At 48.8% G+C, this 14,533-nt stretch overlaps 1 protein-coding gene across 3 annotated transcripts in view; it reads left to right on the top strand.

Moving 5' to 3' along the window:
- TOX4 (TOX high mobility group box family member 4) overlaps positions 1-14,533 on the top strand; it is a 40,458-nt gene that overhangs the window by 16,169 nt on the left and 9,756 nt on the right. For 2 of the 3 annotated variants that reach the window (XM_044274624.1, XM_044274630.1), the window contains 3 exons: positions 12,209-12,277; positions 13,775-14,017; positions 14,125-14,385. In XM_044274624.1, the coding sequence (XP_044130559.1) occupies positions 12,209-12,277; positions 13,775-14,017; positions 14,125-14,385 (573 nt within the window). Of the gene's footprint in view, positions 1-5,945; positions 6,634-12,208; positions 12,278-13,774; positions 14,018-14,124; positions 14,386-14,533 lie in introns of those variants that run through there. The other variant, XM_044274615.1, reaches the window with a different exon arrangement.

The following is a 14,533-nucleotide window of genomic DNA, read 5'->3' as shown; positions in this document are numbered from 1 at the left end:
ACCCTTAAGGCTTAAAGGGGTTGTCCCACTTTGCTTTTTCAATCTTACCAGCAGTAAATGTCCTGATAACTTCCTGGTTTGGCTCCGGCAGTTTAGTGAAGGCCACGCCTCCTCATGACTCACCCTGAGAGCTCAGTCCTTGCGTGCTCGTTCATGTGGATGAGTCATCCTTCTGGAGCCGACAATGTATGTGAGGCGCCCCCCCCAGTATAATAAACATTGAGTGCGGGCCCCCCCCCCCCCCAGTATAATAAACATTGAGTGCGGCCCCCCCCCCCCAGTATAATAAACATTGAGTGCGGCCCCCCCCCCCCCAGTATAATAAACATTGAGTGCGGCCCCCCCCCCCCCAGTATAATAAACATTGAGTGCGGCCCCCCCCCCAGTATAATAAACATTGAGTGCGGCCCCCCCCCAGTATAATAAACATTGAGTGCGGGCCCCCCCCCAGTATAATAAACATTGAGTGCGGGCCCCCCCCCAGTATAATAAACATTGAGTGCGGACCCCCCCCCAGTATAATAAACATTGAGTGCGGCCCCCCCCAGTATAATAAACATTGAGTGCGGCCCCCCCCCCCCAGTATAATATACATTGAGTGCGGCCCCCCCCAGTATAATAAACATTGGTGGCGCAGTGGGAAGTGCCAATGAGGGTTAAAAAAATAAATAAAAAATTAACTCGCCTCCACCAATTGATTGCGCAGCTGCCGGTCTCCTGTTCTTTCTTTAGGACCTGTCAAAGGACCTGTGGTGACATCACTGTGGTCATCACATGGAACATCATATGATCCATCACCATGGTAATAGATCATGTGATTAGCTCAGTGACGTCACCACAGGTCCTGAAGCAAGAACAGGAGACCGGCAGCTGCGCGATCAATTGGTGGAGGTGAGTTAATTTTTTATTAATTTTTTATTAATTTTTTTAACCCTCATTGGCACTTCCCACTGCGCCACCAATGTTTATTATACTGGGGGGGGGCCGCACTCAATGTTTATTATACTGGGGGGGGGGGGGGCCGTACTCAATGTATATTATACTGGGGGGGGCCGCACTCAATGTATATTATACTGGGGGGGGCCGCACTCAATGTATATTATACTGGGGGGGGCGCACTCAATGTTTATTATACTGGGGGGGGCGCACTCAATGTTTATTATACTGGGGGGGGGCCTCACTCAATGTTTATTATACTGGGGGGGGGCGCACTCAATGTTTATTAGCAGCACATCATGTCATCATCTCTTATAGATCATAGCAGTGTGTCACTGTTCTCCGGCGGCAGGAGGGAGCGCACGGCGTCCTCGGTTGCTATGACGCCGTGCGCTCCCTCCTGCTGCCGGAAAACAGTAATACACTGCTATGATCTATAAGAGAGTATCACTGTATTCCGGCGGCAGGAGGGAGCGCACGGCGTCCTCGGTTGCTATGACGCCATGCGCTCCCTCCTGCTACAAGAAAACAGTAATACATTGATATGATCGGGCGCCCGCGCATGCGCAGAACTATGCGACGTGCGCGCTCACAGTGTGAGTGAGAGGCCGGCTGTAGGATCGCAATAGTTACCAGTGCGCAGGTGCGGCATGGATGCGGCCGGCGAGATGCGGCCGTATCCATGGGATACCAGCACAAACAAAGGGGAGTGAAAGGAGCGTTTTTAGGCTGAATGCTATGTTTTTTTTTAATGACATGTATTAGAAGAAATGTTCAGTGGGGGGCAATGATTTAATGTAACCCTATTTAATGAAGTGGGACAACCCCTTTAAAGGCCATCTGTCAGCAGATTTGTACCTATCACACTGGTCGACCTGTGACATATGCACTTGGCAGCTGAAGGCATCTGTGTTGGTCCCATGTTCCTATGTGCCCGCATTGCTGAGAAATATGATGTTTTATTATATGCAAATGAGCCTCTAGAAACAATGGGGGCTTTGCCTTTACACCTAAAGGCTCCGCTCTCTCTGCAGCTGCTGAAGTCTTTTCATTTTGATTGACAGGGCCTGGTGTGATAATGTTATCACTGCCTCGTCCTGTCAAAGTGGAGAGGGAGCAGCAGTTGCAGAGAGAGTGGAGCCTCTAGGAGTAATGCCAACACCCCCGTTGCTCCGAGAGAAGGGGTCAGCAACCTTCAGTATTTCAGATGTGGTGAAACAACAACTCCCATCATGCTCCATTCACTTTTATGGGAGTTCTGAAAACAGCTAATCAAGTGTGCATGCCGTGAGTTGTCGTTTCACCACAGCTGGAGTACGGAAGGTTGCTGAGCCCGTTGCTCCTTGAGGATCATTTGCATATAATAAAACATCATATTTCTCAGCAATGTGGGCACATATGAAGATGGGACCAACACAGATGCCTTCAGCTGCCAAGTGCACATGTAACAGGTCAGCCAGTGTCATGGGTACAGATCTGCTGACAGGTGAACTTTAATAAATGGGGTCTGAGAAACACTTCTAATTGTCCACGATGTGATTTACCTGAGGCCGATCATTTACATACAGTATGCTCTGGACCTGTATAGAACTAAAAAGAATATTTGGCTTAAAGCCGTGGCAGAGGCTTTCTGGCTGTGTCACAAGGAGCGGCACTCAGTGGGTGACCTAAGTAGGACATTTAAAAAAAAACATTTTCACCACGGTTTAACTCTATTACGCAAAAGGTGAAATTGCTTCTAAGGCCTCTTTCACACTTGCATTCTCCGGATCCGGCGTGTACTCCACTTGCCGGAATTACACGCCGGATCCGGAAAAACGCAAGTGTACTGAAAGCGCCCTGACATCACTCTGGGGCGCCCTGACGTCACTCTGGAGCGCCCCGGGAGCCGCACGGACGGTAAGTATGCTGCTCCCCCGCTCCCCGCTACACTTTACCATGGCTGCCAGGACTTTAGCGTCCCGGCAGCCATGGTAACCATTGAGAAAAAGCTAAACGTCGTATCCGGCAATGCGCCAAAACGACGTTTAGCTTAAGGCCAGATCCGGATCAATGCCTTTCAATGGGCATTCATTCCGGATCCGGCCTTGCGGCAAGTCTTCAGTTTTTTTGGCCGGAGCAAAAAGCGCAGCATGCTGCGGTATTTTCTCCGGCCAAAAAACATTCTGTTCCGGAACTGAAGACATCCTACTGCATCCTGAACGGATTTCTCTCCATTCAGAATGCATGGGGATAATCCTGATCAGGATTCTTCCGGCATAGAGCCCCGACGACGGAACTCTATGCCGGAAGAAAAGAACGCAGGTGTGAAAGAGCACTAACCTGCTACTACGTTTTGCCACAGATTTGTGAATGTCTGGCAGGTTTCAGACGAGCGTGTTGGGTCCGGGAATTGTGCTCTGTGTGATGGCCGCATCTCCCGGACTGAACACTCTGGCTGTTCACATCACGTCTTTGCTATACGTTTAAGATATAGGTTACATACATGAAAATCCGTATACAAATGTGTGCAGTGTTGTGGTTTCTAGATGTTTGTGGCTGTGAGTGCAGTAGACCCGTGGTCAAATACAGACACCACACTCATGTGAGACAGGCCCATCTGTAGGGGACATTCTCTCCCAGTGCTCATGGTCCCACGTGGCCGGTCCGTTGGGGATTTTGTGCAAATCGGCCACGCACTGACTGGTAGAAAATGTCCTTCACAGATGGGCCAGTTTCTCATGAGTGTGGTGACCTATAGGTCCCTTTATACTGGAGCAGAAGATTGTCAGGAAGGAAGCGGATCTTCCCAGAAATCGCTTTCTTGTCAGTGAAGTAGACGAGTATTTACATGCAGCGATCTCCTCCACAGTATGAAGAGGAGCGATCGCTAATGCCATCACTCATCCCTATACAGAATCATTGTTTGCCGGCAGCAGGGGCTGTTTAGATGGCACCGTCTGCTGCTGGCAATCAGTGGTTTAGGTGAGCGCATAAACACGCATATTACCCGACGAACAAGCGTTTAGTTTGTTCATCGGGTAACCTTTAGGGTCCATTCACACGTCCGCAAAATGGATCCGCATCCGTTCCGCAATTTTGCGGAACGGGTGCAGACCCATTCATTTTCAATGGGGCCGGAATGTGCTGTCCGCATCCACATTTGCGGATCCGCACTTCCGCATCCGTTTCCGCAAAAAAATAGAACATGTCCTATTCTTGTCCGCAATTGCGGACAAGAACAGGCATATTCTATTAGTGCCGGCAATGTGCGGTCCGCAAAATGCGGAACGCACATTGCCGCTTTCCGTGTTTTGCGGATCCGTGGCTCCGTGTATCCGCAAAACACATTGCGGACGTGTGAATGGAGCCTTACACCGCCAGATAATCATTAATGAGCGTTCCTATGAATACTCGTTAGCGGTTATCTGGCGAATTCTCGGCCCGTGTAAAGAGCGCTTTACACTGGTCCTGTGACCTGAACTTCCCACATCACCAGCCTGACTGCGGGTCTACTGCCACAAACGTATTGAAACGTATGCACATCCGTCAAAGGTAAGATTAGGTCGTCTGTTCAAAAGACCTGCATAACCCCCTTTAATATTTGTGGCCTTTCCTTAAAGGGGTTGTCCAGGTTCAGAGCTGAACCTGGACAGCCCTCCATTTTCCCCCTGGCAGCCCCCCTGACATGAGCATCGGAGCAGTTCATGCTCCGATGCTCTCCTTTGCCCTGCGCTAAATCGCGCAGGGCAAAGGCATTTTCTGAGTTCCGGTGACGTACCGGGGCTCTCTATGGGGCTGACAGGAACCCCGGTGACGTCACCGGCACTGATGGGCGGGATTTGGCTCTGCCCTAGCCAGTAAAACGGCTAGGGCAGAGCTAAAGCCCGCCCCTCAGAGCCGGTGACGTCACCGAACACACTGCTGGGCGGAAGTTACCGCCCAGCAGTGTGTTATTGTAAACACAAGAGCCTGTGCCCTGCGCGATCTAGCGCAGGGCACGGGAGCGCATCGGAGCATGAGATGCTCCGATGCCAGGCTCAGGAGGGCTGCCGGGGTGAAAATAAGGGTATGTCCGGGTTCAGCTCTGAACCCGGACAACCCCTTTAAGACAGGTCATCTGCATCAGAACAGCAGGGCTCTGACTCCATGCACATCAGCTGTTTGCAGGCCCTTGGTGTGCCGGAAGGATCTGGCATGGTAGATGTCAATATGCCCAACTCTGCTCTTTGAGAATGCATAGATAGGACGTCACTGGCAGATTGTCGGGGGTGCGCTGCGACTATTGGTTTGCAGTTCCGGTGCGTGGGGTGGGGTGGGGTGCAGGGTGCTGGACCCCCGTTGATCAGCTAGTGATGTCTGTACTGAGGCCCCTATCTGAGGTCACTTTCTGTGGTATGCTGTATGGGGAAAAAGAAAAAAGTATTGATTAAAAAAAAAAAAAATTATGCAGAACTCCATTAAAAGAAACACATGCTGCTCGTGAGTTTTTTTTTTGCTTGCGCCAAGACCAGGAGATAGAGCGCTGGCACCGATAACAGGTCTCAGCACTTGGAGAGAAGGAGAACACAGAACAAGCGCTAAGGCCGGCAGACCAGGCACAAGAAGACATGGCCATATCTGATGCCTACTGCTGTCAATCTAGGGGAAGGGGTGTCTGATAATGACTTATCCTAGTTGGATTAGATGGATGGATGGTGTCTGTGGCCACCTAAGTTTTCCTGACCAACGGGGACGGAGTGGCATGAAATAAACCACCAGTAGCTTACCGATCCCCCACCGCTGCTCCAGTCCCCATTCCTCTGCACTTTCAGGCTCCACAGTGGCTTGGACTGGTGACTTAGCCAGTCACTTCCTGCCAAGGGGCTGTCCAAGCTGCCTCCACCATGGAGAGGGCAGTGGGGGATTGGTAAGGTGAGTAATGATGCTACCAGAATACCCCTTTAATGCTTATATATATGGTCGTGGTGCTTATTAAGAGGTTGTCCAATATATGAAAAATAAAAAACTCTTCACAGAAACAGTGCCACACTTGTCCACAGGCCATGGCTGGTATTGCACCTTACGCCCATTCAAGTAAATAAAGGCGAGCTGCCATACCGAACATAACCTGAGAACGATGGGGTTTTACATCCCAGACAATACATTATGGCTGTCTGAATGAGGCCCAGGCTGCATTGCTGCAGCTGAGGTTTTTATGATTGGGGGTGAAGGGGGTGAAGCGCATGCGCTGTAGTAAAGACTGCTCTGCTAGTTGTGTCTGTGATTACACTGTTGCCAAGAGGAGCTTCGAACTCTTGCTTCCTTCCTTGCTCGTTATGTGCAGTTGTGGCGGGGACTGTCACGTGACGCGGGTGCGGCCTCTCATTGGGCCGGCGGCTGGTGACGTCCCGGGGCGCGGGCTGCAGTGTTGTGGATACGTGTGTTTGTGAGGTGATTCTTCGGCGTGGAGCGCACGTGGCGCCTCAGAAGCACACCGTATCGCTCGCTGCTTGTGGCTGGAGTTAGGCTTCGCACTTAACCCTATATGTTCTAGCAGAGTGTGGGACGAGTTGTTAATGAATGGACCTCCATTTCTTTACGAGCGCGGATTGTGACAGTGCCGATGGGGGCGCTGCGTTTTCTGGCCGGCATTTGTTGTCGGCGGGGGAGGAGGCTTCTTCTTCTCTGGACGCTGCGGCGCTTCAGCTTATGCTTGACATGTATGGGCAAAGCAAGGTGAGGAAGCTCTACAGTCCTGTCCTACACGGTGGTGATGGGAGGGGGCTTCAGACCTGGCACCCCCCGTGTAGTGGTGGCTTTCCCTTGAATGGAGCACCAATGTGCAGGGGGACCTGCTGCTCTTTCATTCTCTGTATTGGAGGGGGTCCTAGATGGTAGACCCCAACAGTGATAAAATAATGGCTCTCCCTGGGAACGCCGGAATCATTTCTGTGCCAAATATATTGTATGGACACTCACCATGAACAGCGGTTCAGTCTGAAGGCAGCATGTGATGCAGGCCTCATCCCAAGCGCTATCCGTATTTCTTTGAGGTTGTGCTTTTTTCCCATATCCTTGTGGCTGCCCCTCACTGCACGTGATAACAATCCGGCGTGCACAGGGGCTGTATCCTTATATTACCGATCTGTGGCCTTAGTGTGTACACCTAGACGCCGTCTGAGCTACCACCGCTCAGAGCTGCTGTAGATTTCACTTCTTTTCTACACCACTTTCTGGCGTAAATTATGTGCTGGGGCTGATGGCCCCCCCACCTTGCCAATCCCCTTTTCAGATACTGGTGAGGCCGGCATAAAAATGGCAGTAGCGACTGAAGTCACAATGGCATTTAAAAAGTTGCAAAACCACGGTTTTGTGGCTTTTTAACGTAAAAAAAAAAAATAAAACACATAAGAGGAATGAAACTGCTCAGCTCCTCCTGCTCTTACACAAGGCCTGCAGGTTGCACTGCATTTTCTGTATAATTCAATGGGGCGGCTCCTTTCTATTCCAGTGTATGGGACGGCTTGTAATTACCTGTTGCCAGCGAGCAGGTATAGGATGGCAGCGCTTGCACAGAGCACAGCCTACTCTTCAACCAGCTGATCAGGACTGCCGCAGATCTGATATTGATTAAAGGGGTTCTGGACTTTGTTTAAACTGGTGATCTATCCTCTGGATAGATCATCAGCTTCTGATTGGCGGGGGTCCGACACCCAGGACCCTCGCTGATCAGCTGTTTGAGAAAGCAGCGCTCCAGTAGCACCGTGGCCTTCTTACTGTTTACCGCCGTACCAGTGACGTAGACTAGTATCACTGGCCTGGACGGGGCTAAGCTCTGTTCACTTGAATGGAGCTTATCCCCACCCAGGCAAGTTGATACTAGTCGTGATGTCATTGGGTCTGCGGTAAACAGTGAGAAGGCCGCGGCGCTGCTGGAGCACCGCTGCCTTGTCGAACAACTGATCGGCGGGGGTCCTGGGTGTCGGACCCCTGCCGATCAGAAGCTGATGATCTATTCCAGAGGATTGCAGAACCCCTTTAACTATCCTGAGGAGAAGTCATCAATATTACAATCCCAGAAAACCCCTTTAAGGCTGCCGGCCCGTGTGGTATTAGGGCTTGGCAAGTTTCTTTTTTCTTTTTTGATCTCCACATTTCTAAAGCCATACCTTTTTATTTGTTTCAGCATAGCCGTATGCGGGGAAGTTGTCATTTTGAATTCCCTCCTTTGGGTTACCTCTACTATATTGTGCAACTGTAAAAAAATTGGGTTTTTAATTTGAACAGAGCTGTGTAACTTTTTATTCCATTCTTTATAGGGATATTGTATGGCTTCCCATATGTATTCTGTTCCATCCTGGAATGTGGCAGGCCTGAGGGTAGTCGTGTTTGAGCCCCTCTAACGGGTCAGATGCCTCGGTCACTATTTGATTGTGGCATCTGAAGGGTTAGACTGCATCGGAATGAATTCTTATCTTGGCAGTGAGAGTATAATACAGCTGGCATCCTCAAGAGATGGCACAAGCCTCCATTATAATATAGACCCTCATGTACTAAACCACATGACAGGGCACTCCTAAATATGTCAACCAAAAACCCTTGCTCAACTGCAAGACACAACAATGTAGTTATTGAAGAGAAAAATAGAATAAAAGCACTGGCTGTAACAGGAGCACAAACACAGAGCACAAAGGACACCTAATGGGGGGCCAGGAAAAAACAAGTGGTCCGTATTTAAGCCAAAGTGGGCAGAGCTATGATAATCACCATCTGTGTACTCAATCTCACACTTAATAAATGATATATACCAACCTGAATTGTCCCTATATCTATGTAGTTCCTGCCGTGGCCCCCTCTAATGCTCGTATCATATTCAGGGAGAGATGGGGGAGTTTCTTAAAGGGCAAGCAATCAGTGTGATAAATATCTGCTGTGGATGTAATTGCCTGTATGATACAGGGATTATACAGGCACCAGATACTCATTTCACCGATTGCCTAGTTTGGCAGTTAAATGGGTGTTCTGGTTTTGCAGGGAAAAAAACCCTACCAGCATTGAACCTGACTGCATTATATAAGGGTCCATTCAGATGCCCACAAGTGTTTTGCGGACCGCACATGGCCAGCCCTGCGATAGAAATGCCTATTCTTGTCTGCAGGCAAGATTAGGACATGCTCTATATTTTTTTGCAGGGCTGCGGAACAGAACTACGGATGCGCACAGCATCTTTTGCACCCCCATTGAAATGAATGGGCCCACACCTGTTTTGCAAAATTGTGGAACGGATGCAGACCCAGAACAACGGACGTATGAGTGTAGCCTAAGCCAGATGATGAAATTCTGAGTGCATGAGGGTAATTGTGATGTGTGACCTGCGCCCTGCGTTTACATCACGGGGAGTGTCTGAAGCATCAGGTCTCTGCCTCTCCTTCCAGCTTGAACATCACACGTCAAAGCCTGCTTGAAGCCCTGCTGGACAAAAACCCTGTCCTAAGGGCTCATGTACGTGGCCGTAAGTGGTTTGCGGCCCACAAATTGCGGATTCCATCTGAGTGCATGGCGCCATTATTCTTCAGTAGAAATGTCCTAACCTTGTCTGTAAAACGGACAAACTTAAGGCTAGGTCATTGATGTGTTGACGGGCCAGAGCCATGCAAGCCTTGCCACTCCTCAGATATAGACGTGATGTCATCGGGAACCAACACAGTCGCGTGACTGCGATGGAGTGCAGAAAAACGGGGCATTACAGATAAACAATCACTAATAGTAAGTGATGCTGAAAATTGCAAAACCGGAATACTCCTTTAAAGTGGTTGTCCAGCCCCATATCAATTTTTTTTAAAACCTCACACCCTGCTGGGTGAAGCATACTTACCTATTCACCTTCTTGGGTCCACTACTGTTTTCTGCAGACTTCCCATTCCGCAGATAAGTGTACAGGGGTCACATGCGCCGCTGAAGAAGTTACGTATCCTCCAGGCGCCAATTATCTAGTGATGTGCTGCTTGGGGAATAAGTCACTGCTGTGACCAGTCATTGGCTGCAGCAGCCAGTTGTTTACCTGCGGCACTGAAAGTCTGGTGCAGACAGCAGTGGACCCAAGAAGCTAGAACGATCATCTGGGAGCAAGGAAGTGTTCGTCTCAGGCCGGGGTTTTATAAATTTTCACAAGGATGGACAACCCCTTTAGGCCTCTTTTACACGAACGATACGGATGCATTGAGGGCAACTCGCACCATTTTGCAAGCAAGTTTAGTCAGTTTTTTTCCGCGCGAGTGCAATGCGTTTTTCACGCACGTGATAAAAAACTGAAGGCTTACAAACGTCTCTTAGGCCCCATGCACACGGCCGTTGTTCACGGCCGTGTGCGGGCCGTGGAACCGCGGCCTGGATCCCTTCCTGTGAGCTGGAGCGCACGGCGTCACTGGTTGCTATGACGCCGTGCGCTCCCTGCTGCCGCCGCAATACAGTACTACACTGGTATGATCTATACCAGTGTATTACTGTACTGTGCCGGCAGCAGGGGGCGCACGGCGTCATAGCAACCAGTGACGCCGTGCGCTCCAGCTCACAGGAAGGGATCCAGGCCGCGGTTCCACGGCCGTGAACAACGGCCGTGTGCATGGGGCCTTACCCTAAGTTCACACCTGAGCGTTTTACAGCGCGTTCCTACGCGCTGTAAAACGCTCAACAAGGAGAAACCAATGATTCCCTATGGGAATGGTTCTCACCTGGGCGTTTTACAGCGCGTACGATCGCGCTGTAAAACGCCCGACGCTCAAACAAGTTCTTGAGCTTTTTTGAGGCGTTTTGTCGTGCGTTCCCGTACATAGACTTTCAGGAACGCGCGACAATGTGTGTTCGCCTGTCTCTGTATACGCGATTGTAAACGCCGGTACAATCGCGCATACAGAGCGCTCGTTTCAGAACGCTCAGGTCTGAACGCTCTGTTAAGGCTACTTTCACACCTGGGTTTGGTGTGGATCCGTCTTGTATCTGCACAGACGGATCCGCACCGATAATGCAAACGCTTGTATCCGTTCAGAACGGATCCGTTTGCATTATTCAAAAAAAAAAATCCAAAATGGATCCGTCCTGACTTACATTTAAAGTCAATAGGGGACGGATCCAGTTTCAATTGCACCATATTGTGTCAGTGAAAAAACGGATCCGTCCCTATTGACTTACATTGTAAGTCAGGACGGATCCGTTTGGCTCCGCATAGCCAGGCGGACACCCGAACGCTGCAAGCAGTGATTTGGTGTCCGCCTCCAGAGCGGAATGGAGGCTGAATGGAGCCAAACTGATGCATTCTGAACGGATCCTTTTCCATTCAGAATGCATTGGGGCTGAACTGATCCGTTTTGGGCCGCTTATGAGAGCCCTGAAACGGATCTCACAAGCGGACCCAGAAACGGCAGTGTGAAAGTAGCCTAACAACCATCAGTGAAAAACGCTCTGTACTTGCATCCGGATGCAATACATTTTTCACTGAAGCCCCATTCACTTCTATGGGGCCGGGGCTGCGTGAAAAACGCAGAATATAGAACTGAGTGAAAAAGACGCTCATGTGCACAGACCCATTGAATTGAATGGGTCAGGATTCAGTGCGGGTGCTGTGCCTTCATGTTTGTATTGCACCTGCGCGAAAAAGTCACTTGTGTTAAAGGAGCCTTAGGGTAAGGTACCTGGTGACACTGCTTGTGGCCACGATCCCATAGAAATGTAGAATGACTGCTGTCTGACACTGGGTGAATGACCATCCTTGTAGCATTGCAGTGCTGCTTCCCTTCATTTGTTTATATATATATATATATATATATATATATATATATATATATAGAGAAAGATTGAAGTTTTAATCTATTTTTTAAATCCCCTTTACGTGACTTGGACATGTGCTGAGTGACATCAGGCAGACAGTGCAGTCTCTGGATCCGGACACCGGAGATAACCAGGCAGAAACAGCGACTCCTCACCCTCTGAACTCACAGCTCCTTGTATGAAAGAAGATTTATTTGTAGCTACTGACTTCTGAACAGTTCAGGTTGGAACCAACTCCGTCCCATAAGGGGCACATGGGTGGTACTTAGTGTATAGATGGGCATTAATCATTACAGCTCAGGGACAGTATGGCTGGGTCGGCATGACTCATTGGAAGCTTATCTAATTCCACTTATTTGCTTCCAGTTAATTGGTAACATGTAGGATGCCTAGATTACCTCTTAAAACTAGAGCTAAAGTGTACATGTCTGTAGCTGAAGATTTCCCTTACAATGCTTGTATGTGATTGTGAATTTCTAATCTGCAGTTTCCTGGGGGGAATGACAGTTACCTGACCATCACAGGATCTGGACACCCCTTCTTGACTGGGACAGAGGTGAGTGCAAAAAGCAGAACATTTCAGGGCTTATTTTTTTTATTCACTATTACACCAGTAAATCAGTCTATGCATGCATGACACATATCCTCAATAGAGACCAGCATTAAAGGGTTTCTACCATCAGAATTACTGTTATGTAGCTGACTGACATTAGCGATGTTCTAATATCAGCACTACTTTTACATTTGTCCCTGCCGCCGTTCTCCACACTTTTACAATATGCTAATGAGCCTCTAGGTGCTATGTGGGCGTAGATTCAGCACCTAGAAGGCTCTGTCTACTAACCATTTATCCCGCCCAGGTCCTCTGTCTAGCCCGCCCCGCTCATCTTGATTGATGTCCAAGTTCGCAGCATCGTTGATGAAATCCCGCGCCGTCCACTTCTGTATTTGGCACAGGCGCAGTGGCTCCTGGTGCCAGCTTCCTCACTGTGACGTAGTCGGCGCAGTGAGGAAGCCAGCACCAGGAGCGTGTCCTTCACTCACTGCGCCAAATACAGAAGTGGACGGCGCAGGCGCAGGATTTCTTTTCTGGCTGTCTTCAGTTCAGTCTTTTTGACTTTTCAGGACCGAGATAATACGGAACACTCCGGCATTTTTTCCCCATTGATACGCATTAATGCCGGATCTGGCCCCGGAAAACGGCAAAACGGATCCGGCATTGCAGTCTGCGCATGCTCAGACCGCAAAAAATGTGAAAAAAATAAATGCCGAATCCGTTTTTCCGGATGACACCAGAGAGATGGATCCGGCATTTCAATGCATTTGCCAGACAGATCAGGATCCTGATCCGTCTGACAAATGCCATCAGTTTGCATACATTTTGACGGATCCGGCAGGCAGTATCGGCGACGGAACTACCTGCCGGAATCCTCTGCCGAAATTGTGAAAGTACCCTAAGCCTATCTTGAGTCTCCATGGCACCTTGTCCTAAGTATAATTGTCCCTCTTAAAAACTGATGAAAGAATCCCTTAAAATAATAATTAGCACTTACCTATGTGAGGGGAAGCATAAAGGCATCCATTCTGTGTATAACCTGCCCCTAGATAGGAGGGGGATTTATCCTTGGAAGGAAGGAGTACAAATTCCACAGTGCTATACCCCCCCCCCAACCCCCCACCCCCCATACTGATCATTCATTATCTTATCTCAAACTAACCCTAGTAACTGGCAGCTTGTCCGCCCTAGGACACTGGTACTGCTCATCTTGTATGTGTCCAGACCTCCAGCTGGCTCACTCCACTTCAGAACTATTAGGAGACCACATCACATAGCGACGTAAGGTCTACTATATATTGTGTAGTAGTAGTAGTCACTTCTGGAAAAAGGCAGTGGGAAGAAATTAACTTTTCAAAACTTTTTCTATTGGATTATATATGGTAAATGCTTTGCTGTCACTTAGTCTCTGCTGTGTGTGTGTGTGTGTATATATATATATATATAATATTCCAATACTGGTAAATGTATGGTAATGTTCTTAATTCTTCCATACAGACATTTCATACACCAAGCCTAGGGGATGAGGAATTTGAGATCCCACCTATTTCTCTAGATTCTGACCCTTCTTTGGCAGTCTCTGATGTGGTTGGACACTTTGATGACCTTGAGGATCCTACTGGAGTCCAAGATGCAGGATTTGCGGCACAATATGGAGTACAGACTCTGGACATGCCAGTGGAGATGACTCACGAGGTTATGGAGCAAACTGGAGGACTGCTTGGGTCTGGATTAACCATGGTAAAAGATTTTTTGTCTTTACAGAGCAGTGGCTGTGTAAAAAGTGGTGTTTTGCCATGTCTGTGGAGTACTGCACTGATAATTAGTGTTACTAATTGTTAATACAGGATTTGGACCACCCTATTGTCACCGCGTACAGTGCCAATCCCCCAGTCACCATAGATGTTTCAATGACCGACATATCATCTGGTCTTCTGGCTCATAATCAGCTAACTACTATTGATCAGTCCGAGCTGAGCTCCCAGCTAGGCCTGAGCCTTGGCGGTGGTACTATTTTACCTCCAGTTCAGTCTCCTGAGGATCATCTTTCTCCTACCCCTTCTCCAACCAGCTCTCTGCATGATGAGGACATGGAAGACTTTAGAAGGGTGAGTTTATTTATTGTATTACAAGTAAGTTACATGGGGTTTTCTTGATTTGGCATCAAGTAATGTACACCATTTTCAACTAAGGCTACTTTTATATAAATCACTGAAAAAAATGCACCAAACAGATATGTCACTGACTATACTAGCT

The sequence above is a fragment of the Bufo gargarizans genome, chromosome 1 (genome assembly GCF_014858855.1).
Source record: "Bufo gargarizans isolate SCDJY-AF-19 chromosome 1, ASM1485885v1, whole genome shotgun sequence".
Taxonomy (NCBI): domain Eukaryota; kingdom Metazoa; phylum Chordata; class Amphibia; order Anura; family Bufonidae; genus Bufo; species Bufo gargarizans.
The sequence above is the reverse complement of the archived record's forward strand: the minus strand, read 5'-3'. Positions and strand labels throughout refer to the sequence as shown.